Consider the following 25,862-nt stretch of genomic DNA (forward strand, 5'->3'; position numbering starts at 1 on the left):
GGTTGGTCAGGGCCCAGAAAGAGCAAGATAGGAAGGTTGGAGGTAAGGATGTCCAGGGAAGAGGTATATGGATGGACTTATAGGAGTGGGCACAAAGTGATAAATCTTCGTGTCTTATGTCAGTACCATTAAAGAACGTTCACTGCAGAAGGGGCATTGAAGAGCTAAGGGGACAGAAGGACTCCAGTGGATAAACCAGCCTTTGTCATGCCAGGGCTTCCATGGTGGGCCCATGAATGGAGTAGTTGTGGCAGTAGATCTGGAATCTGTGCAAGGGCCCACCAGCATGGGTGGCCTCTCATCAAGGCTCATCTAGCTACTGCCACTGCTGAATGTTTGGCCTGTCTGCAGCAGAGACAGATGCTGACTCCTCAACATGGTACCAGCCCTCAAGGAGATCAACCAGCCAGTTGATACTATGTTTTTTGTTTATTTGTTTGTTTGTTTTTGAAACAGGGTCTCACTCTGGTTGCCCGGGCTGGAGTGCAGTGGTGTGATCTCGGCTCACTGTGGCCTCGACCTCCCAGGCTCAGGTGATTCTCCCACCTCAGCCTCCTGGGTAGCTCGGATTACAGGTGCACACCATTATGCCTGGCAATTTTTTTTATTTTTATTTTTAATAGATACGGGGTTTTGCTATGTTGCCCAGGCTGGTCTTCAACTCCTGATCTCAAGTGAGTGTCTGCCTCGCCTCCCAAAGTGCTGGGATTACAGGTGTGAGCCACTGTGCCTGCCTGATGGTATGTTGATTTCATTGTATCTCTTTCAATCTGGGGGAGGAACAATATGTCCTCACTGGGATTAGTGCATATTATGAAACCCCTTATAGTCTCACCTCTAACCAAGGGTCTCCACTTTATAGCGAAGGAAATGTGACAATGGACACACAGCCACTGGATCCGTTGGTTCTATGCTATAATACATCACATCACCTTGAAACTGCCAGCTCGTTAGTACATTAGTATGGCCTCTTTACAGCACATCTAAAGCCAGCCTGGGGAAAAGATCCTGCGGGATTTGGGTGCTGTCCTGCAAAACGCAGTATATATTTTGAGCTAATGGCCATTATATAGTGCTATATGCCAGATAGTTAGAAATCAGGGGTACAGGAACCAAGGTATGGAAGAAGGAATACCCCTCTCACCATCAGTCCTAGTGACTCACTTGGAGGAATTTGTGCCTCCTGTCTTTATACATTTAAGGTCTGCAGGATTAGAAGCCCTGGTTCTTGAAGTGGCAGATGCAGCTCCCAGAGGTCACAGTGAAGGTGCTACTAAACCTAAGGCTACAGCAACCATTGGGTCATTTGGGGCATCTCATACCAATTGGCCAGTACACAAAGAAAGGAATTATGCAAGCAGAGATATTTGATCTTCATTATCCCATGAACAGGCAGTTGTATCAATGATGGCCTGGCAAGGGCATGGTAATGTAAGGCAGAGAACTTCAGGCACGAAGTTCTGGATCTTCCATTGAGAAAGCCCTGTAGACCAACAGAATGAACTGTAGAGGAGGGAAATGTTGAATGTTGATTGCAGCAATGGTTATGGTTTGTCCCACTAACCTACCCATTGTACAATTAAAAAAAAAAAAAAACAGATGGAGTCTCACTCTGTCACCCAGGCTGGAGTTCAGTGGCATGATTATGGCTCACTGCGCCTCAAACTGCTAGGTTCAAGAAATCTTTCCATATCAGCCTCCCTAGTAGCTGGGTCTACAGACACATGCCACCACGCCTGGTGAATTTTTAAATTATTTTTTAGAGACAGAGGTCTTGCTTTGTTTCTCAGACTGGCCTCAAACTCCTAGCTTCAAGTGATCCCCCAACCTCGGCCTCCCAAAGTGTTGGGATTACAGGCATGAGTCACCACACTCAGCCTGTTGTTAAGACTTTCTTTTAAAAGAATTTGCAATCAGCCACCACCTTGAAGCATCAGAAACAGAATAGAATGAACTCATGGAACGAGAGGCACAAATGGATCCGAGCAGTGCAAAGGGTGGATGGTACTGTGACCCATATCCTTCAGCATTCACCTCTAAAGGAGAAGGCATCTTTGTGAACATCTGTGACTCTGCCTGGAGGCATTTGTTCTGGCTCTGGGAGCATGTTTGTGCTCAGGGCAAGCCAGGAATGCTAGAGAGTTAACGCTCCCAGAAGGAGCTCTCAACCAACAGAGAGGGAGTTGACAATTATATCCTATTTCTTTGCCCCTTGGGTAGGATTCTCTGAGGCAGCTTCTACACTTCTCCTAGGTTCCTCAGCAGGATTGATCCCTATTTGCCCACCTGCTCTAATACATGCCTCTAACTGGCTCCCTTCCCTTTCCTGTCCCACTTCTCCACTCCTCTCCCAGTGCCTGTTAGCATCACTTGCCAAATAAACTACTTATGTTCCTGACTCAAGATCTGCTTCTAGGAAGCAGATCCTTCTTAGCCCACCTAAGACAAATGGGAGATAAGCATTAATTCTACCTTTCCTGAATGGGTGAAATGTCAGAGTAACAAAGCAGTTATTGAGAGCAGTTTTTCTTATAGATGATTCACAGCTAATAAATGAAGGTGGGCCTGGCGCAGCAGGTCATGTCTGTAACCCCAGCACTTTGGGAGGCAGAGGCGGGCAGATCACTTGAGGTCAGGAGTTCGACACCGGCCTGGCCAACATGGTGGAACCCTTTCTTTACTAAAAATACAAAAATTAGCTGGGCATGGTGGCGCGCGCCTGTAATCCCAGCTACTAGGGAGGCTGAGGCAGGAGAATCACTTGAACCCAGGAAGAAGAGGTTGCAGTGAGCCGAGATCAAGCCACTGCACCTCTAGCCTGGGTGATAGAACGAGACTCTATCTCAAAAAAAAAAGGAAAGAGGAATGACAAAATTAGACAACCTCCATTTTGCAACTCCTAATGAATGAATGAATCTAGACAATGATCATCAGTGCCATCAGATAAAAGGTTGATAGGTGTAGAGGGTCGAATGGCGGCCACTAGAAAATATGTCTATAGGCTGGGCATGGTGGCTCACACCTGTAATCCCAGCACTTTGGGAGGCTGAGACGGGAGGATCACCTGAGGTCAGGAGTTGGAGACCAGCCAGATCAACATGGAGAAACCCTGTCTCTACTAAAAATACAAAATTAGCCGGTGTGGTGGCACATGCCTATAATCCCAGCTACTCGAGAGGCTGAGGCAGGAGAATTGCTTGAACCTGGGAGGCGGAGGTTGTGGAGAGCCGAGATAGCACCATTGTACTCCAGCCTGGGCAATAAGAGCGAAACTCCGTCTCAAAAAAAAAAGAAAGAAAGAAAGAAAGAAAAAGAAAAAAAGATAATATGTCCATGACCTAATCCCTGAAAACTGTGAATGTTATCTTGTTTGAGGAAAGGATCTTTGCCGATATAATTCATTACATGAATTCATTCCTTAACTTCAGTTAAGGGTCATGAAATGAGTTCATCCTGGATTAGCTAGATGGGGTAAATCCAATGACATGTGTCCTTATGAGAGATAGAAGAGAAAAAGACACAGACTCATGAAGAGGAGGAGGCTACATGACCACAAAGGCAGAGATTGGAGTGATGTGGCTAAGGAAGCCAAGGAACAGAAGCTGCCAGAAGCTGGAAGAAGCAAGGAAGGGTTCTGCCCACAACCTCCAGAGGGAGTGCAGCCCTGCTGACACCTAGGTTTTTGTTGTTGTTGTTTACCACTGTGCTATTGAAAACGTAGATTTTGGACTTCTGGCTGGTAGAGAATAAATGTCTCTGTGGTAAGAGAATAAATGTCTGTTGCTTTATTTTTATTTATTTATTTTTTTTGAGACGGAGTCTCGCCCTTTCACCCAGGCTGGAGTGCAGTGGCGCGATCTCGGCTCACTGCAGGCTCCGCCCCCTGGGGTTCAGACCATTCTCCTGCCTCAGCCTCCCGCGTAGCTGGGACTACAGGCGCCTGCCACGTCGCCTGGCTAATTTTTTGTATTTTTAGTAAAGACGGGGTTTCACCGTGTTAGCCAGGATGGTCTCGATCTCCTGACCTTGTGATCCACCCACCTCGGCCTCCCAAAGTGCTGGGATTACAGGCGTGAGCCACTGCGCCCGGCCGAACACTGAGTAACGTCTGGAGTTTAGCTAATCATGTTGTAGCTAATCATGTTTTTTGTTTTTTTTTTTGTTTTTTTTTTTTTTGAGACGCAGAGTCTCACTCTGTCACCCAGGCTGGAGTGCAGTGGCGCAATCTCGGCTCACTGCAAGCTCTGCCTCCCAGGTTCACGCCATTCTCCTGCCTCAGCCTCTCCGAGTAGCTGGGACTACAGGCGCCGGCCACCACGCCCGGCTAATTTTTTGTATTTTTAGTAGCGACGGGGTTTCACCGTGGTCTCGATCTCCTGACCTCGTGATCCGCCCGCCTCGGCCTCCCAAAGTGCTGGGATTACAAGCGTGAGCCACCGAGTCTGTTGCTTTAAACACAAAATTTGTGGTAATTTGTTACAGCAGACACCAGAAACTACTACAATGGAGAACCTTTTATTTATTTACTTATTTTTGAGATGGAGTCTCGCTCTGTCACCCAGTCTGGAGTGCAATAGCGTGATCTCGGCTCACTGCAACCTCCACCTCCCGGATTCAAACAATTCTTTTGTCCCAGCCTCCCGAGTAGCTGGAACTACAGGCGCCTGCCACCAAGCCCAGCTAATTTTTTTTATTTTTTTATTTTTAGTAGAGACAGGGTTTTACCTTGTTGGTCAGGCTGGTATCAAGCTCCTGACCTCAGGTGATCCTCCCACCTTGACCTCCCAAAGTGCTGGGATTACAGGCGCGAGCCACCACGCCCGACCTACAATGGATAACCTTATAATTAATGGACAGACACTCTGAATTTACTGATCAATCTCAACATCACTGAAAGTAGATTAAGGCCCAGGTGTGGTGGCTCACACCTGTAATCCCAACGCTTTGGGAAGCCAAGGCGGGAAGATGTTTTGAGGCCAGGAGCTTGAGACCAGCCTGGGCAACATGGTGAAACCTTGTCTCTATGAAAAAAAACAAAACAAAACAAAACAAAAAACTAGCTGGGTGTGGTAGCACATGCCTGTCATCCCAGCTACTCAGGAGGCTGAAGCAGGAGGATCACTTGAGCCCAAGGCCAAGGTTGCAGTGAGCCAAGATCGTGCCACTGCACTCCAGCCTGGGTGACAGCGCAAGACTCCGTCTCAAAAACCAAACAAACAAACAAAAGAAAATAGAACCGCCAGTCACCAGGTGCCTCCTGATGTGATGAAAGAGGAAGTATACAGTATCACTTATGGAATGTTTCCAAAAAAGGGAATGTGAATTTGTTTGTTTGTTTATTTTTTTTGAGGTGGAGTCTCACTCAGTTGCCCAGGCTGGAGTGCATTGGCGTGATCTTGGCTAACTGAAACCTCCGCACCCTGGGTTCAAGCGATTCTCCTGCCTCAGCCTCCCGAGTAGCTGGGATTACAGGCACCCACCACCATGCCTGGCTAATTTTTTGTACTTTTAGTAGAGATGGGGTTTCACCATGTTGGCTAGGCTGGTCTCGAACTCCTGACCTCAGGTGATCCACCTACCTCAACCTCCCAAAGTGCTGGGATTACAGGCGTGAGCCACCGTGCTTGCTTGAATTTAATCAAACTTCTAAATATAATCACAGGGGAAAAAGGAACATGTTAAATGACATTTGCAAGGGTACACTCAGCCAAATCCAGAATGTGAGAAACTTGACAGGAAAAAATGACCTAGTTTCTTAAACAAACAAATACAATGGCATAGATAAAATGAAGGGGGCAGAAGTATTGTAGCTTAACAGAGACTTAAAAAAAAATTACTCAGGCCGGGCGTGGTGGCTCACGCCTGTAATCCCAGCACTTCGGGAGGCCAAGGTAGGCAGATCACGAGGTCAGGAGATCGAGACCAGCCTGGCTAACACAGTGAAACCCAGTCTCTACTAAAAATACAAAAAATTAGCTAGGCGTGGTGGCGGGCACCTGTAATCCCAGCTACTCTGGAGGCTGAGGCGGGAGAATGGCATAAACCCGGGAGGTGGAGCTTGCAGTGAGCCGAGATTGGCCACTGCCCTCCAGCCTGGGCAACAGAGCAAGATTCCATCTCAAAAAAAAAAAAAAATTAGGAGGCTGAGGCAAGAGGATAACTTGAACTCAGGAATTAAAGTCTAGCCTGGGAAACATAGTGAAACCCTGTCTCTTAAAAAAAAAAAAGCATTAATTATCCCCCTCAGCCCCCAAATTAACCAATTGCAATGTTGTAGACCTTAGTTGGATTCTGGTTTGAGCAAATCAACTATAAAATTTTATTTTTGGGACATTCAGGGAAAAATGATCATGAGCTAAATATTAGATGACTAATATTTAGTTTAATTTTGTTGGGGAAGTGTGATAATGGAATTATGGTTATTTTTAGAAGTCATTGTGTGTTAGAAATGCATATTGAGTCTTACAGGTGAAATGATAGGATATCTGGGATTTACTTTCAAATACTCCAGTAAAACCCAACATGACTGAGAGGACTCATGAAAAAAGAGGGGCGGAATTTTGATAATGGTCAAGCCAGGTGATGGAGTAGTTCATCATACTATTCTCCTTACTTTTGTGTATGTTTCTATAATAAGAAATAATGGTGATAGCAATATACAGAGCAGTTGTAGGAATGAGTGGTATTGTGGTTTTGTGATTGAAGAAATGGAGATTTGCAGAAAATGGAAAGCTCTTCTTATGGCCCATTTCACCGTTTTTTTTTTTTTTTTTTGACAGGGTCCTGCTGTGTCACCCAGGCTGGAGTGCAGTGGTGCGATCTTGGCTTACTGCAGCCTTGACCTCCTCGGCTAAAGCGATCTTCCCACCTCAGCCTCCTGAGTAGCTGGGACAACAGGAGTGTGCCACCAAGCCCAGCTAATTTTTGTATTTTTTTGTAGAGATGAGGTTTTGCCACGTTGCCTAGGCTGGTCCCAAACTCCTGATCCCAAACGCCTCAGCCTCCCAAAGTGCTGGGATTACAGGCATGAGCCATTGCACCTGGACCGTGACCATTCTTATATGGTCTCTTGCCCTTAGGCTGAAGGCATTACACTGAAGAAGAGCCATCCTCGCCGGGCGCGGTGGCTCAAGCCTGTAATCCCAGCACTTTGGGAGGCTGAGGCGGGCGGATCACGAGGTCAGGAGATCGAGACCATCCTGGCTAACACGGTGAAACCCCGTCTCTACTAAAAACACAAAAAATTAGCTGGGCGTGTTGGCGGGCGCCTGTATTCCCAGCTACTTGGGAGGCTGAGGCAGGAGAATGGCGTGAACCCAGGAGGTGGAGGTTGCGGTGAGCCGAGATTGTGCCACTGCACTCCAGCCTGGGGGACAGAGAAAGACTCCGTCTCAAAAAAAAAAAAAAAAAGAAGAGCCATCCTCCTGCTGGCTGAGCTGCTGGGGTCCAGTATCTTGGCTTTCTGGGTCTCTGACTTCATCATAGGCAATAGCTTAGAAAACCCAGAAAAGGGGTAGATGGATGGGTGACTACCACTATGTCTAAGAGAGAGTCTAGACTGCTCTCCTTGGTGCTTATGGTGGACACTGATGCTGTCCATCAAATATTTCCAGTTTTCCTATTTCTAGGCCAAAGAAGGATTGCTCTTTCTTGCCCCCTTGTGGTTGGCTGGGGCCATGTGATTAGTTCCGGCAAATGAGTTGTGAACTGAAGGGACAGGTGTCACTTCTGGGTGGGAGCTATTAATTGCCTTTGTGAAACCCTGCAGAGCTCTTATTATTTTTTCCTGCTAGTGTGGTGACTGACAGTATTCAAGATGGTGGCTACTCTATCAGCCTGTGTCCCTGAATGACAAAAATAAGAACTCCCTTGTTGACCACAATGCACGTGTAGCCTGAGTGAGAAATAAACCTTTGTTATTTTAAGCCACAGTACGACTTTCCTATCTTTTTTTTTTTTTTTGAGATGGAGTCTCACTCTGTCGCCCAGGCTGGAGTGCAGTGGTGCGATCTCTGCTCACTGCAGCCTCCACCTCCCAAGTTCAAGCAATTCTCGTGCCTCAGCCTCCTGAGTAGCTGGGATTACAGGAACCTGCCACCACGCCCGGCTAATTTTTATATTTTTAAACTACAGACAGGGTTTCACCATGTTGGCCAGGCTGGTCTCAAACTCCTGACCTCAAATGATCCGCCCACCTCAGCCTCCCAAAGTGTTAGAATTACAGGCATGAGCCACAGCACCGGGCCTGATTTTCCTATCCTTAATAGTGCAAACGCTTCTGGGAGGTCTGCAGGCTGCACGTTTTGAAATATGTTTAAGTCATCTTATATTTGTTATCTGAGATTTGGGAATTGTTTTCACAGCATAATCTACCTGATCTTGACTAATATAGTGCCATATGACAAGCAACCCTCCAGGCTGCCTGATAAGAAGCTGAAAAACTACTATTGTTGCCATATTACTGTAATCACAATAATTATTAATTATTATAGGTACCACTTGAGTGCCTATTATGTGTACCAAGCATGTACTACCCAGTGCATGCAATGCCTCAACTGATTCTCACAACAAACACAAAAGACAAACATCATTATCCCTCGCCAAGATGAGAAAATCAAGGTTTAGGAAATGGCACAAATATCTCATTTGCTGCATGACGGTTATTGAAGACGCTGTTCATTCTATCATTCTCTGTCCCTTATATAATGTTCCATAGGATGAATTCTTTTTAGCAATTATAGCAAGAACCCCCTTGGAAATCAATTTTACAACATATATCAAGCACCATTAGCATGTTCGTGCTCTTTGCCCCATTCATTAGTATTATCTAGCTCAGGCTTTTTTGTAGTATAGTTAGAAACCTATGTATATACACACCAATATATATATGAAAAGTGAATTAATAACATTAGAATTCGTCTCTTGAATTGCTAATATGTTTCCTTTAGCCACGGGTTAAGAATGTTACTTGTCCAGTTCCCCGTTTGCCTTGGTGGCCCTGGTGGTTGTTATTTGCCTCCTCCTTCCGCAGGGTTAATTTCCTGTCAATTCTAGCAACAATATGACTTTGCTATCTTTAACAGTAGTCCCCGCAAACGCTTCAGGGAGGTCTGCAGCCTGCACATTTTGAAATATGTTTAAGTTGTCTTATATTTGTTATCTGGGGCACATAGGGTAGGCCTGGTGGCATGGGGCACCCCTGGCAGATTTGAACTTATCTTAGGTGAGTGTGCGGCGCCCCCGCGTGGCGCCTGGCGCAACAACATGCTGGGTTCTCCTGCGTGGGTCCTGGGCCAGGCGTCCACTACGTCTCCACTTCTCCCTCTCCCTTGGCCTATTGGTGCCCTCTGGCCGCACTCCCGCTCTTCCGCTGACCCACCCCTTAACAGCAACAGCCCTGCCCTTTACCCTGTCTTAGGTGCTCAGTGGGCACGCAGGATCCCAGGTCATCAGCCCCGACATGCGCGCGCGCGCACACACACACACACACACACACACACACACACACACACACACCAGGCCTCGCAGCGCTTACAGCTCCACCCAACACAAAAGATCCCCAGGTTATTTTATTGCTGTACTCAGAGGTCAGTTAATGCCCCCGGCCGCCTCTCCCTCCCCCCGGCGGTGGCTGAGTCCTCTGCTGGGGTTCGCGAACCGCAGCGGGTCCGAGGGTCACCTCCGCATCTCGCCACCGGGGGCGTCCCCGCCTCCCCTCCCCGCCGCCGGGCCAGCCGGGGTCCGAGGCCCGCAGCCCCCGGCTGGGAAGGCAGGTCTGGAGAGGCCGCTCCGGGTCTGGAGGGAGGGGAGGCTCTCCGGAAAGGGGTGGCGAGAGAACCCCGCCACGACTCCCTAGCTTCTTCGCGCGCGCTGGAGGGGACACGGTGGGCGCCTAATTCTCGGCGTAGCAGTAGGTCCCATAGGCTGCCTGCTGGGGCCTGGGGAAGCCGAAACTGCGCACTCCGGGATCCGGGAGCCCCCCGCAGCGCGGCCGCGGCGTGGTGATTGGGAAGCGCACACTGCCGTCAGCCAGCCAGCCGCCGTCGCACTGATCTAGCCCCGAGAATTTCCAGGCGGCGTAGAGGTGCCCAACCTTGGCCACCACGGCGCCGCGTCGCCGGCACGCCGCATGGGCTTCAGACAGCGTCAGCCGCCCGGGCACGAAGAACACTTGGCCTGGGGACCACAGCGTGTCACCGACCGAGAGCAGGGTGGGCGGGGCGGGAAGGCTGACACCCAGGAGGCGGAGTTGGGGTGCGGGACCGCAGAGGTGCTGGATCGAGCTTGGATACCAGGAGTTGGGGAATCGAGGCAGAAGTGCAGGGAGGGTTTGGAGAGGTGAGCTGGAGCTTGGGCGGGCGGGCGGGCTGATGGAGGGGTGGTGCCTTGGAGGGACCCGTAGACCCTGCCCTGATCTCAAGCTGAGGTCCACTCCTGGTCCCCCACATTTTTCAGACCCCGCCCGAAGACGCTGCCTTCTCCCCGCGCCTCACCCGCCAGCGCGGAGGTGAAGCAGAAGGCGTCGTAGCGGTCGCGCATCCGGTCGCGGGGCCCGTAGCTGCGGATCCCGGGCCGGCCTCGGCCGCCGCACGGGGCGCGAGCGGTGAGCACAGGGTAGCGCACGGAGCCCTCGAGCAGCCAGCCTGCGTTACACCAGTCCAGACCCTCGGTCCAAGCTGGCGGGAGACGGCGAGGTCGGGGATGAGAGGCGTCACAGGCAGGAGCCAGACTGAGCTCGCCTGGCGCCCTCTCTCGGGCCCCTGAGACAGCTCCGAGGGGCCTGGGAGGTGCTGGGTTCGGCCGCTCACCCTGGTAGAGCTGGGAGTAGGTGGCCAGGCGTCCGTCCTGCTCCTCGCACGCCTGCTTCGCCTCGTAGTAATTGAACTGGTACCGGCCCCGGCTGGGTTGGTACGGAAACACCACACCTAGGGGGTGGCGGGGATCCTGGGGAGGGCCAGCAGATGGGAGCGGAGGGGGAGGAAGGGCGGCGCGGCCTGGGAGAGGGAGCTGGGGTCCCCAGGGGTGCGGAGGAGATACTGGGAAGGAGCCCTGGAAGACCCAGGCGAGGCGGCCCCGCCTGCTACAGAGGAATGGGGCGGGAGCGGAAGGGCCTCACCCTCCAAGCTCAAGGTCAGCGCCACGCTCTCGTCCTCGATGCCGTTGATGAGCTCGCAGCGGTACCGGCCCTCGTCCTCCAGGCGCACGCCCGCGATGACCAGGGAGGCGTCTAGTCGATGCCCCCTCCGCATCCTGGCGCGCCCTCCCAGGGGCCCATACCCCCGGGCGTGCAGTCCGTTGGTGATGAGGATCAGCGTTTCCCGGAGCTCCCCAGGCTCCACCTTGCTCCAGCGCACCTTGTAGCTGGGAGGCGTGGTGCCCAGGACGCAGGGCAGCGTGGCCGTGGCCCCACGATGAGAGTGAATGACCTCGTGGATGGGGGGCAGGAGGTAGTGGGGGCCCGGGTGGGATGCTGAGCAGAGGGGGCCACAGTGACAGGAACCCCCGATCCTCACTGCCCCAAGTGCCCATCAGACCCTGCTCCCCAAATGCTTTCTCCAGAGCCCCCCAATCCTCTCCTCCATTGCCTTCTCAGCAATGACTTTCACTCCCTGGGTACCTGCAACAACTGCCCTTTCCCCTTTCCCCACACTTGCAGTCTCCCCAAGCCTTCCCCAGATTCTGGCCTGGGCTGGGGTCTTACCTGGGTCTCCTTGGGCTTTGTGGAAGATGGTGAAGGCCCAAAGAAGGAAGCAGCAGAGTGTGGGGAGGGTGAGCCAGCCTGGCATGATGGGGGGTCAGCCCAGCACTGTCTGCAGGGCACAAAGAGTGGGCAGTTCCTAGGACTGGGGCAAAAGGATGGGGAAGAGCAGGGTTGTGGGTGAACTCCCATCAGAGATTCCTAGAAGGGACTGTCCAGCTGGAAGCCACTGGGGCAGAGAAAAGGGATTGGTGACAAAAGGAAGGTGATGAGGGGAAGAAGGCAGTAGCAATCCCCTTCCTCTCTCTTCCTCTGTCACATCCTCTCAGCCTGCAGGTACTAATTTAGCATCTCCTCTACCTGTCCCCCTCATCACAAGTGCTACTTCCCAAGCTTGCCATCTGGACTGCCAGCTCATCTCTATCCTCTCCCAACACCCATTCTCCATCTTGAAGCCAGAGTCAAAATGATCTTATCACTCTCCTGCTTTTTTTCTTTTTTCTTTTTCTTTTTTTTTTTTGAGACAGAGTCTTGCTCCATGGTCCAGGCTGGAGTGCGGTGGCATGATCATGGCTCACTGCAACCCCTAACTTCTAGCCCCAGGTGATCCTCCCACTTCAGCCTCCTGAGTAGCTGGAACTACAGACATGTGCCACCACACCCAGCTAATTTTTTCTTTTTAAGTTTTTAGTAGAGACAAGGTCATGCTGCGTTGACAAGGCTGGTGCTGGGATTACAGCAGGCGTGAGCCACCGGGCCTGGCCTTGTCATTCTCCTGCTTGAAAGTGACTCCCAGTTGCCCTGAGGATAAAATCCAATCTGATAACCACAGCTTCTAAGGCTGTCTATAATCTAGTTGCTCCCTGCACCTCCAGCATGGCCCCCACCTCGCCTCTTACCACTTTGGCCTCTGCACTGTGCCCCTGACATGCTGGACTTCTGGCAGTTTCCCACACAGTCCAAGTTTGCATTCATTTCCTTTCTTTTGTGCCTGCATTGGTTGCACAGGCCTCACCTCCTTTGGGAAACCTTTACTCACCCCCAGTTTGCCACACTGTAGTGCACTGTGATCTGCTGGACTGGGGACCTTTTTTTTTTTGAGACAGGGTTTCACTCTCTCACCCAGACTGGAGTGCAGTGGTATGATCATGGCTTACTGCAGCCTCACCCTCCCAGACTCAAGCCATCCTCTCCTCTCAGCCTCCTGAGTAGCTGGGGACTACAGGTGCACACCATGAAGCCCCACTAATTTTTTTTTCTTTTCTATTTTTTGTAGAGATGGAGTTTCAAAATGTTGCCCAGGCTGGTCTTGAACTCCTGGGCTCAAGTAATCCTTCTGCCTTGGCCTCCCAGAATGCTGGGATTACAAGCATGAGCCACCACACCCAGCCAGGACGTTTTTTGTCTTACAAGTACTTTTATTAGCACCTAAACTTAACAGTGTGAATTTGAACATAATATGTATCCATATATAGAGTGTATCAAGGAGGTTTTCCAGAAATTATGAAGTTAAAAAATATAAAATTATAAAGTTATTTTTAAAAACTACTTTAAATGCAATTATCTATTTCAGTACAGTAGTTGATTCCCCCCTTTAAATTTTTTTTTTTTTTAAGACAGAGTCTCGCTCTCTTGCCCAGGCTGAAGCACAGTGGTGCAATCTCGGATCACTGCAAGCTCCGCCTCCCGGTAAAAAGATTTTTTAATAAGATACAGGGTCTTACTATGTTGCCCAATTCCTGGGCTCAAGCAATGCTCCCACCCCAGCCTCCCAAGTAGCTGGAACTACAGGTTTGAGCCACTGCACCCAGCTCCTCCTTTATTGTAACATTCTTTTTCTTTTTCTTTTTTTTTTTTTTCTGAGAGGGAGTTTCACTCTTGTTGCCCAGGCTGGAGTGCAATGGCACCATCTCGGCTAACTGTAACCTCCACCTCCCAGGTTCAAGCAATTCTCTTGCCTCAGCCTCCCGAGTAGCTGGGAGTACAGGCACCCGCCACCACTCCGGGCTAATTTTTGTATTTGTAGTAGAAACAGGGTTTCCCCATGTTGGCCAGGCTGGTCTTGAGAACTCTGGACCTCAGGTGATCCACTCTCCTTGGCCTCCCAAAATGCTGGGATTACAGGCATGAGCCACCGCCTCCAGCACCTATTGTATCATTCTTATCCCTTTGACCTTAAAAAAAAAAAAAATTGGACTGGGCCAGGCACAGTGGGTCACACCTGTAATCCCAACACTCTGGGAGGCTGAGGCGGGTGGATTACTTGAGGTTAGGAGTTCAAGACCAGCCTGGCCATCATGGTGAAACCCTGTCTCTACTAAAAATACGAAATTCAGCTGGGCGTGGTGGCGTGCACCTGTAATTCTAGCTACTCGGGAGGCTGAGGCAGGAGAATCGCTTGAACCCAGGAGGTGGAGGTTGCAGTGAGCCAAGATTGTGCCACTGCACTCCAGCCTAGGGGATAGAGCAAGACCTTGTCTCAAAAAAAAAAAATAATAATGAAGACTTCTTGACTTCACTGTATTCATTTTCCAAATCTGGCTCCTCTATTTCCTAATTGCATGACTATGCATAAGTTAATTATCATGCACAAGTTACTTAACCTCTCTCTGCCTCAGTGTCCTCATCAGTGAAATGTGGGGAATAATAGCACACCTACCTCGCTGAGTAGTTGTGAGGAGTAAATAAATTGATATATGCAAAATGCTTGAAATAGTGTCTGGAATGTAATAAGTACTGTGTATGTGTTAGCTGTTATCTCCAGTTCCCAGCATAGTTTCTTGTATATAGTAGGTGCTAAATAAGTGTGTATAGTTTAATGAATGAACTTACATTAAGGATTCATGGGAAGATGGGATGGGGAATGGGGAGATGGAGGAAGCACCCTGAGAAGTCACCAGAAATCTAAAGAATGGAGCTCCATCTTCCTGCAGATGAGGACCAAAGACCAGCTTGCAGTAGGAGAAACGGAGGTTAAGCACAGAAAACTTCTCAGTAGTTAAAGGTGAAAGTATCTGGGAAGCGAACATGAGCAAGAGAACCACTTCTTTATAGGAGAACTTCGTAAGTAAGAATGATCGTGAGGACTGAGACTGACTGAGACCAACAATAATGATAGCTCAAATGAACACGTTTAAAATTGAATGTGCCTGACACTGCTCTAAGCACTTTACATGCATATTTTTATATTTGCTCCTCCCAGCAATCCTGAGGCAGAAACAATTATAAATCCTATTGTTCACATGCTGAAACCAAGGTGCACCTATTTTAGGAAATGAGGTCACACAGCTAGTAAGAGGAAGGCTTTGATGGGATTTGAATCCAGATCTGACAGTGAGGCTCAAGCACTTAATCACTAATCTGTATTTCTGTATTTCAAAACGGTGCACACACATGCTCTTCATACCTCTTACAGAAAATGAGAGTAGTCAGCAGCTCCATTGCCTACCTGTTAGAAGTTGGTCTCTTCACAGAGACGGAGGGAGCAGTGCTTAGCAGCTTTTTGTCTTGCTTGAGGAAGAGGTTCTGGATGAAGGTTTTGCCAGGCTCCTGGGAGTTCCAAGCACCTTAAAACCCTGGAACTTGAGCCCCTGTTCAACACAGTTGCTCCTTTTGCACCTTTGAGGAAAAGCTTCTGTCCTGTGCTCAAAGAAGAAGCCAAGATGCCAAGAACGACCCCCACCCCCATCAGTCCACTAAGCCATGTTAAGAGACCGGTGTCCAGCCCTGTGACTATATCTGTGGAAATCACTATTCCGGGACCAGGGGAAGATGCTGGGGTTGGGATGAGGGCTGGGAACCCATGAAGGGGAGTGGAATAAAGGGAGCAACCCAGGAATGGTGGCCTGGAAGAGTGCAGAAAGTGAGGTGCTTCATTGTTTCTCGATGCCTTTGAACAAGAGAGGTGTAGATTGATTGGTGGATATGAAGGTGTTGGACTGATGGAGATGGGGATGAACTCTAAATGTGGCTCAAAGATCCGTAACTGCCAAGCTCGAACTGCCTCCCTTTCCATATGCGCCTCATCTAAGCAGCATCCCCATGTCCCCTCTCCCCACAACAGAGTACTCACCTCTGCCCTCTGGTGCCTGAGTGCGCATTGCCGTTGCAAACGGACTCTCAGGTGGGAACCATCCAGGACTTCCAGCTGCTTCAGGAAACCGGACCTCTTCTGTACAACCCCCTGTCTGTCTGTCTGTCCTTTCCTTCTCAGTCCCCACCCCATCGGAAGCACAATTTCCCATTGTCTCTGTCTTTTCCCCTATTGTTGAATAACAGGGCCCCTTTCTTTATTCTGTGGGTAATGGCAATGAAATGTCAACAGCTGGGGATGTGGGATGCAGGACCGGCTGGCACATACCACCGGAAAAGGGCCTGGGTGGGGGGCGGGCTCAGAACAGGAATTGACATCCCCAAGAAGAAGAGAATAGGGTGAGGGGCAGAGAACGGATGGTGAAAAGGTTGAAATGGAATCTCAACACTCCAAACTACAGGGCTCTAAAGAGATTTTGTCTGAGGCCAGGGGAAAGGCTGGGTTCCATGAGGGCAGAGGGAGTGGCTAGCATTGCAATAGGAGAGATGGAGATTAGACAGTAAGGAGGATTTTTCTGTCCCTGGGGAGGAACATGAGAATTTCTGAGGATAGAAGGACTTTGGAAATCTCTCCAAAAGAGAGGTTATCTTATTGGTTCCCTAATACTCTACCTCTTCCCTCAGCACAAATAGATAACCTTTTTAAAGTACTCAGAAGGGGATCCTTAATTTTCCTGGATGGAAATTCACTTTCTCTAAAGTCTTTTTTTTTTTTTTTTGACAAGGAGTCTCGCACTGTCGCCCAGGCTGGAGTGCAGTGGCGCGATCTCGGCTCACTGCAAGCTCCGCCTCCCGGGTTCACGCCATTCTCCTGCCTCAGCCTCCTGAGTAGCTGGGACTACAGGGACCTGCCACCACGCCTGGCTAATTTTTTGTATTTTTAGTAGAGACGGGGTTTCCCCGTGTTAGCCAGGATGGTCTCGATCTCCTGACCTCGTGATCCGCCCGCCTCGGCCTCCCAAAGTGCTGGGATTACAGGCGTGAGCCACTGCGCCCGGCCTTATTTTATTTTATTTTTTTAAGACAATGTCTCTGTTGCCCAAGCAGGAGTGCAGTGGCCCAATCATAGCTCACTGCAGCCTCGAACACCAGGGCTCAAGAGATCTTCCCCTCTTAGCCTCGGAATTAGCTAGGGCTACAGGCGTGCACCACCACACCCGTCTAATTAACTTTTTTTTTTTTTTTTTTTTTTGAGACGAAGTCTCGCTCTGTCACCCAGCCTGGAGTGTAGTGGCGCGATCTCGGCTCACTGCAAGCTCCGCCTCCCGGATTCAAGCCATCCTCCTCTTACCTCAGCCTTCAGAGCAGCTGGGACTACAGGCGTGCACCACCACGCCCAGATAATTTTTGTATTTTTTTGTAGAGATGAGGTTTCACCATGTTGCCCAGGCTGGTCTTGAACTTCTGGGCTCAAGCAATCCGCCCACCTCAGCCTCCCCAAGTGCTGGGATTACAGGCGTGAGCCACCATGCTGCCCCTAATTAAGTCCATTTTAAAATCTTTCCATCGAGGTATAATTTACATACAAAAAAGTCATAGAAATTACGTGTACAGCTAAATGAATTTTTACCTGTGTACATATAATGTACACAGGTAAAAACCCACCAGATCAAGATATAGAACATTTCCAACAATGCCGAATAGGCCCAATTGTTTCTGTTTTTTATCAAAGCAGAGGGAAGACTCCATCCACCTGTCCCTGTAAACAGCCACGTAGAAATGTTTTGAGCTTTAAGTTCCATTTTAGCCTTATTTTTATTTATTTATTTATTTATTTATTTATTTTTTTTGAGACGGAGTCTCTCTCTGTCCCCCAGGCTGGAGTGCAGTGGCGCGATCTCGACTCACTGCAAGCTCCGCCTCCCGGGTTCACGCCATTCTCCTGCCTCAGCCTCTCCGAGTAGCTGGGACTACAGGCGCCCGCCACCACGCCCGGCTAATTTTTTGTATTTTTAGTAGAGACGGGGTTTCACCATGGTCTCGATCTCCTGACCTTGTGATCCGCCCGCCTTGGCCTCCCAAAGTGCTGGGATTACAAGCGTGAGCCACCGTGCCCGGCCCATTTTAGCCTTATTTTCTCTCTGCTGTAGCCCCATGGAAGTTGCTTTGCATTATTAAAACCATATAATTTCATGTTCTTTGAGTTAAAAATTAAAAAAAAAAAAAAAAAAGAGGCCGGGCACTATGGCTCATGCCTGTAATCCCAACACTTTGGGAGGCCGAAGTGGGTGGATCACCTGAGGTCAGGAGTTCGAGACCAGCCTGGCCAACATGGTGAAACTCTGTCTCTACTAAAAACACAAAAATCAGCCAGGCATTGTGGTGTGCGCCTATAATCCCAGCTCCTCAGGAGGCTTGAACTGGGAGAATCGCTTGAACCCGGGAGAAGGAGGTCGCAGTGAGCTGAGATCGTGCCACTGCACTCCAGCCTGGGCAACAGAGTGAGACACCATCTCAAAAACAAAAAAAAAAGAACCATACCCTTTCAGAGCTGGAGACCTCAGGATGCTGAACATTTACTAGAGGAGGAGACAGAGAGGAAGGTGGCTTGCCCCAAATCATGCACAACACAGTCGTTGAGTCAAGCCTAGAAGTTTCTGCTTTTTCCACTAATCCTCTTCTGCCTCTCTCCTTGGCTGTCCAATTCAGACAAGCTTCAGGTTTTCACTTGGGCCATATCTAATAATAGGAAGCTCACCTTGAATATACTTTTCTTTCTTTCTTCCTTTCTTTTGAAACAGGGTCTCACTCTGTCACCCAGGCTGGAGTGCAGTGATACGATCATGGCGCACTGCAGCCTCGACCTCCCAGGTTCAAACGATTCCTCCCACCTCAGCCTCTTGGGTAGCTTGGTGCACAGATGTGCACCACCACACCCAGCTAACTTTTAAAAATTATTTGTAAAGACAGGGTCTCCCTATCTTGCCCAGGCTGCTCTCGAACCCCTGGACTCAAGTGACCCTCCTGCCTTGGCCTCCCAAAGTGCTGGGATTACAAGCGTGAGCCACTGCACCCGGCTGACTATACTCTTGAGAGATCTGATTGACTATATTTTCCCTGTCTACTCCATCCCTGTTCTTAAGCGCTTCCCTCCTCCTCCCACGACTGTCTTTCTCATGAGAGAAGACAAATAGCCCCCTGTCTCCTTGGACAGGACACCCTGATCCAGTGCATCTGATTGGCTTCCTGCCAACTCAAACAAACAGCCTCCGGCAGAGGGAGAAGTAGATATAAATGGCTCCACAGCCTGGCCACTGCGGCCATTCCCAGGCTCATTTCTCCACAAATTTACTGCTCCTTTCTCCACAAATCACTTCTGAACTGTGGCTTGGAAGTCTCTGGTATGTAAATCCATAAAAGGCTGAGTTTGACAGGGAGGAAAGCCTAGAACTATTTGATAGATGCAAAAACAACCCAGTGAGGATAGAATGAGAAAGGAACAGACAGGAATACATATAATGAATAGCCAAACTGTGTTTAGTTTACTCAAGGTCACTTTCATTCTCAGTTTCCCCCCAGACACTGAAACGGGAGTGGGGTGAGATGGCTGAGACAAGCTGGGGTCTCCTCACTGACCCAGCATCTCTGAGGAAGGGCTTTGTCAGTCATATACCTACTGACCAGAGTGTGGTGGAGTGATTCCAGACAAGCACGGAGTCCCGACATCTCCTTCTCTAACCCCCACACTCGGCTTCCACCATCCAAGCAGGTTCAGCTGTCCAGTTTTCCTAACCCCTGGTGATGGCAAGCATGGTCCCAGTTTATGACTAGGATTGTTGTGTGAATGACTGGAAGGGCTGGCAAGATGACACTTTAGGGAGGACTTTAAAAGGCATGGCTCTCTCTAGTCTTTCTCTTTCCAACATTTTTAAAATAATTTTTTTAAGAGATGAGATTTCTAAAAATTTTTTTAAGAGATGGGATCTGGCTGGGCGCGGTGGCTCATGCCTGTAATCCCAGCACTTTGGGTGGCAGAGGCGGGCGGATCACGAGGTCATGAGTTCAAGACCAGCCTGGCCAGCATGGTGAAACCCCGTCTCTACTAAAAATACAAAAAGTTAGCCGGGCATAATTGTGCATGCCTGTAGTCCCAGCTACTCGGGAGGCTGAGGCAGGAGAATCACTTGAACCCAGGAGGCGGAGGTCGCAGTGAGCCGAGATGGCACCACTGCACTCCAGCCTGGGCGATAGAGCAAGACTCTGTCTGAAAAAAAAAAAGAGAGAGAGTGAGATGGGATCTGTCTCTGTGGCCTAGAACTGCAGTACAGTGGTGCGATCATTGCTCACTGCAGCCTCAAACTTCTGGGTTCAAGTGATTCTCCTGCCTCACCCTCCTGATTAGCTGGGACTACAGGCGGGCACCCCCATGCCTGGCTCTCCAGCATTTCTCCAGGGCCAAAAGGCAGCAACATTGAACTCAGCCTGGTGCTTTATTTGTACACTCTCCTAGACTCCACTCCTGGCCACATATAGAGGCCTGGAGTATGCAAGTCTTACTCCCCAGAGCGTGCAAGGTAGAACTCTGCAGTACAAACCTTTACAGCTGCTGGGCATAGGAGACCTTCTAGTAGAGGACAGGAGGCTTGTGTTCTAGTTACAGTTCCGCCACAGTGTCACCTTAGGTGACACAGGCCCAGGCTTCGGCGCTGGGCCTGTTACTTCATCTGCACAATGGAAACTCCATTCTATTTAAGTTATTTTCTAAAGGGCCTCAGTCTGCAGAGACACAGAAGCAAATGACTTTATGAAGCTCCTGACTGTATAAAGTTCTCAGTCAAACAAAGTAGTACCTCTTCTGCCCATCTCAGAGGTAGATGAGGGTAAAGTGAAATAACGGAAAGCACAAGGAACAGTAAAAGGCAAATGTCAAGAAGCTGTTCACAAAGTTACCAAGATGTAAAATTAGATTTTACTTATTAATAATCATGTCACTTGTTATTCTGTTTATAACGGTCAGTTCACTGCTGATATTCAAGTGGACCGTTTAAACTGTATTTTTGCTCAACTATCCCTCCAAATTAAATATCTCAAAATCTTGACTGCTTATTTTCTTTTTTTGTTTTTTTTTTTTTTGAGACGGAGTCCCGTTCTGTCGCCCAGGCTGGAGTGCAGTGGCGCAATCTCGGCTCACTGCAAGCTCCGCCTCCCGGGTTCACGCCATTCTCCTGCCTCAGCCTCTCCGAGTAGCTGGGACTACAGGTGCCCGCCACCACGCCCGGCTAATTTTTTGTATTTTTAGTAGAGACGGGGTTTCACCGTGTTAGCCAGGATGGTCTCGATCTCCTGACCTCGTGATCCGCCTGCCTCGGCCTCCCAAAGTGCTGGGATTACAAGCGTGAGCCACCGCGCCCGGCCGACTGTTTATTTTCTTAGCCCATCTTATTCTCCCAGGACTCAAAGCTTGGTGTCTCAAATCCCTGGCTTGTCTTCTCATTCTGGCCAGTCTAGGTGGGGTCTGGCTTCAGTTTGTACAGATTCTCATTTCCAATCTCATATTGGTCAAACAAATCCAGAAGTAAGATCTACACGTATTAATCAACCATTCTCAGACCAGGATTGAAATAATTTAAAAAAGTGAATTCTGGCCCGGCGCCGTGTTCACGCCTGTAATCCCAGCACTTTGGGAGGCTGAGGCGAGTGAATCACGAGGTCAGGAGATCAAGACCATCCTGGCCAACATGGTGAAATCCGTCTCTACTAAAATTACAAAAATTAGCCAGGTATGGTGGTGCGTGCCTGTGAAACTAGCTACTCGGGAGGCTGAGGCAGGAGAATCGCTTGAACCAGGGAGACGGAGGTTGCAATGAGCTGAGATTGCGCCACTGCACTCCAGCCTAGTGACAGAGTGAGACTCTGTTTCAAAAAAAAAAAGTGAACCCCAACTTATAGCTGTATGTTCTTTCACGTGGGAGAAATAAACTCTATCACAGTATTATTATTCCCATTTTATAGACCAGGAAACTGATGTTCAGAAAGGTTTAGTAAGTTAGTAACTTGTTCAAGTTTGTATACTTACTAAGTAACCCAGGTAACCTATCTCTAAAGCTAGATGAGTTCTTCTTTGCTGTGAAAGAATAATTTCTTGAAACTTGGAAAAGGTAAAATGAAGATTTTTTGGTTTCTTGTTTTTTGTTTTGCTTTGTTTTGCTTTTTTGATATCACACTAGAGCATTTTTTCTTTTTTTTTTTCTTTTTTTTGTTTTTTTCAGATGGAATCTCACTCTGTCACCCAGGCTGTAGTGCAGTGGCATGATCTTGGCTTACTGCAACCTCCGCCTCCTGGGTTCAAGTGATTCTCCTGTCTCAGCCTCCCAAGTAGCTAGGATTACAGGCGTGTGCCACCACACCCAGCTAATTTTTTGTATTTTTAATAGAGATGGGGCTTCACCATGTTGGCCAGGCTGATCTCGAACTTCTGACCTCAAGTGATCCACCCACCTAGGCCTCCCAAATTGTTGGGATTACAGGCATGAGCCACCACACCTTGTCTAGAGCATTTTCTAATAAGCTTGCTTGACACTCATCTGACTCTCCCAGGGAATGTGACTTTGTTGTCACAGTACATTTGATAAATAATCTACAACTTACAAATGCACAGACATTTATAGTCCCGTCGGGTAAACGCTAACCTGCAGAACTTGATACAACAATAGGGTTTTATTGCCCAGTTGAGAAGTTAATCACAAAGGGGTTTTGGTTTTACTGTCCTAGAAAGTTAGCCAGTCCTATATCTAAATTATCAATCTAATTTTGACAATTCTTTTCTTTTTTTTTGAGACGGAGTCCCACTCTGTCGTCCACACTGGAGTGCAGTGGCGTAATCTCAGCTCACTGCAACCTCCGCCTCCCGGGTTCAAGCAATTCTCCTGCCTCAGCCTCCTGAGTAGCTAGGATTACAGGTGTCCACCACCACGCCCAGCTAATTTTTTTGTATTTTTAGTAGAGACGGGGTTTCGCCATGTTGGCCAGGCTGGTCTCGAACTCCTGACCTCGTGATCCGCCCACCTCGGCCTCCCAAAGTGCTGGGATTACAGGCGTGAGCCACCATGCCTGGCCTGACAATTCTTTTCTTATTGACTGTTTAAATTCCTGTTTCTCAGATGCTCCTCAAAGCAACTCTTTTGTCTCCTTATTGGTTCTCTCATTAATGAGTTAAATAAAATGATGACGTGAGTTAATGAATAACAAAAAAGTTTGAGAATTGTGTTTTTTCACTTCTCAACTTCCCTTTATTGAGGGCAACACACTAGCATCCTCTGCTTCCCTTTAATAACAAATCCACTGGCAGAATTACTACAAGAGTTTTCAGGAAGCTGAAAGGGTAGGACCACTTTGTGTCTCCAGCATGCAAGGAACCAGCTATGAACTCCAAGATGAAGTGGCCATTATCAGCAAGACTCCTCTGCAAGTCCTTCGCGTAGCTAAGGACATCCTTTGCTGTTTGCTGCTCCTGTGAGCCACCATTTCCTGCTCCTTACTCCCACTAGCAACATCAAAGAGACTTTAGGTGCACCCATTTGTGCTTCCTCCGGGAAGCTTTCCCTAACAAAAGCAAGAAACAGGAGCCAGGAGCAGTGGCATGTGCTTGTGTTTCCAGATACTTGGGAGGCTGAGGCAGGAGAATTGCTTGAACCCAGGAGTTTAAAGCTGCAGTAAGCTATGATTTAGCCACTGCCCTCCACTCTGGAAGACAGAGTGGGACCACTCCGGATGATAGAGTGGGACCACTCCTCCCTCCAAAAAAATATCCGAACAAAAGGAAGAAGCAACTTAACAGCTTCACCTAGATATACCAGGCATTCAGAAAATGTTTACTGGCAGGTGTGGTGGCTCACGCCTGTAATCTTAGTACTTTGGAAGGCGGAAGCGGGTGGATCACCTGAGGTTGGGAGTTCAAGACCAGCCTGGCCAACATCGTGAAACCCCGTCTCTACTAAAAATACAAAAATTAGCTGGGCATGGTAGTGGGTACCTGTAATCTCAGCTACTAGGGAGGCTGAAGCAGGAAAATTGCTTGAACTCTGGAGGCGGAGGTTGAAGTGAGCTGAGATGACGCCACTGCACTCCGTCCTGGGCAACAGAGCAAAATTCCATCTCAAAAAAACAAAACAAAACAAAACAAAACAAAAACCCAGAAGATATTTTCTGAATAAATAAATAAAATTAAGTTTTCTTCCAATTTCTGCAAGTTTAACAAAAAGGCAGTATGGCGTAGGGGTTAAGTTCCACAGGCTCTGTTCCTTTTTTCCCTGTGCGCAAAACAAACTAACAAAAAAGTTCCATAGCCTCTGGGTTGAAAGTCTAAGCATAAATCTCAGCCCTGCTACCTACTAACCAGGGAACATTAGATAACTTATTTACCTTCTCTTTGTTTAATTGTTTTCATCTGAAAATGAGGATAACAACAGCGTCGATAAGCAGAACAGTGCTTGGCTCATAGAAAGTAATCAATACATTTTAGGCATTATCACTGGTAGGGGAAGAAGTTTCAAACAGAACGGAATCAATCAAAACACAGAGAGCTACTGACTGATTGAAGGGATCACCTGTTTTTGTTTTTGTTTTTTGGTTTTTTTTGAGACAGAGTTTCGCTCTTGTTGCCCAGGCTGGAGTGCAATGGCACGATCTCAGCTCACTGCAACCTCCACCTGCCAGGTTCAAGTGATTCTAGTGGCTCAGCCTCCCAAGTAGCTGGGATTATAGGCGCGCATGACCACGCCTGGCTATTTTTTGTATTTTTAGTAGAGACAGGGTTTCACCATGTTGGCCAGGCTGGTCTTGAACTCCTGACCTCAAGAGATCTGCCTGCCTCGGCCTCCCAAAGTGCTGGGATTACAGACATGGGCCACCGCACCTGGCCTTTTTTTTTTTTTTAAGAGTCTCACTCTGGCCCAGGCTGGAGGGCAGCGGTGCGATCATAGCTCACTGCAGCCTCGACCTCTCTGGGCTCACATGATCCTCCCGCCTTGGCCTCCTGAGTTGCTAGGATTACAGGAGTGTGCCACCATGCCCAGCTAATTTTTGTATTTTTTTGTAGAGATGGGGTTTCACCATGTTGCCAGGCTGGTCTCTAATGCCTAGGCTCAAGGGATCCGCCCACCTTGGCCTCCCAAAGTGCTTGGATTACAGGTGTGAGCCACCATGCTTGGCCACCTAATTTTTAAGAGGACATAAAATCCATACACACATGAAAGTCATGTTCCACTTAACGATTTTTATCCGTTTGTTATGAAACAAAAGTAATATCATTACATATTGAAAAATAATTCAACCACTATCAAAGGAGTAAAATGCAAAGTAAAATTTTCCTTTCCTTTTTTCTTTCTTTCTTGTCACCTCCCCCAGGAACAACTGAGCCATTATTAGGCTTCTGCCGTATCTGTCCAGAAAAATATTTAAGAATCTACAGGAAGGTAGATAAATAGAAACATACATCATACATATATTCTAACCTGAGATCATGATATACAAACCATTCCCTACTTTTTTTTTTTTCTTTTTTTTTTGAGACAGAGTTTTGCTCTTGTTGCCTAGGCCGGAGTGCAATGGTGCGATCTCGGCTCACTGCAACCTCCACCTTCCTGGTTCAAGTGATTCTCCTGCCTCAGCCTCCTGAGTAGCTGGGATTACAGGATCCCGCCACCACGCCTGGCTAATTTTTTTGTATTTTTAGTAGAGACGGGGTTTCTCCATGTTGGTCAGGCTGGTCTCGAACTCCTATCCTCAGGTGATCCGTCTGCCTCGGCCTCCCAAAGTGCTGGGATTACAGGCGTGAGCCACCGTGCCCGGCCTCCTACTTTGCTTTTCCACCTAATAATATGATGTGAGCATTTGTCCTATCAGCACATGACATCAAATTCTCTCATTTTTCATGTCTGCATAGTATTTCAGTGGGTGGCTGTAGCATTATTTATTTATTTGTTTGTTTGTTGTTTTTTGAGATGGAGTCTTGCTCTGTCACCAGGCTGAAGTGCAGTGGCATGACATTGCACTTGAAATTGGAACCTCCACCTCCTGGGTTCAAGCGATTCCACTGCCTCAGCCTCCCAAGGACCTGGGATCACAGGCATGC

General features: G+C 48.5%; 1 protein-coding gene and 1 long non-coding RNA gene across 4 annotated transcripts; one reads left to right on the forward strand and one right to left on the reverse strand.

The window, feature by feature from the left end:
• Nucleotides 1–9,563: 9,563 nt before the first annotated feature.
• HAPLN2 (hyaluronan and proteoglycan link protein 2) lies at nt 9,564–16,040 on the reverse strand. Of its 3 annotated transcripts, none has more exons than XM_032154167.2 (7): nt 15,771–16,040; nt 15,147–15,288; nt 11,702–11,810; nt 11,117–11,470; nt 10,809–10,925; nt 10,494–10,676; nt 9,564–10,176 (listed from the first exon to the last, which is right to left on the reverse strand). In XM_032154167.2, exons 3-7 carry the CDS (start codon nt 11,784–11,786, stop codon nt 9,893–9,895), a joined length of 1,023 nt encoding a protein of 340 aa, XP_032010058.1. In that variant the 5' UTR covers nt 11,787–11,810; nt 15,147–15,288; nt 15,771–16,040; the 3' UTR covers nt 9,564–9,892. The 3 variants fall into 3 exon arrangements, with proteins under 3 accessions (XP_032010058.1, XP_032010059.1, XP_058295150.1); XM_032154168.2 differs by having other exon boundaries at nt 15,147–15,337; XM_058439167.1 differs by lacking the exons at nt 11,702–11,810; nt 15,147–15,288; nt 15,771–16,040 and having other exon boundaries at nt 10,809–10,900; nt 11,117–11,616.
• Nucleotides 11,818–20,832, forward strand: LOC116469291 (uncharacterized). The gene is made up of 2 exons (XR_004248231.2): nt 11,818–13,387; nt 20,498–20,832. It is a non-coding gene; the product is annotated as an uncharacterized LOC116469291 (long non-coding RNA).
• The last annotated feature ends 5,030 nt before the right edge of the window (nt 20,833–25,862 follow it).

The sequence above is a fragment of the Hylobates moloch genome, unplaced genomic scaffold (assembly GCF_009828535.3).
Source record: "Hylobates moloch isolate HMO894 unplaced genomic scaffold, HMol_V3 SCAFFOLD_5, whole genome shotgun sequence".
Lineage (NCBI taxonomy): Eukaryota > Metazoa > Chordata > Mammalia > Primates > Hylobatidae > Hylobates > Hylobates moloch.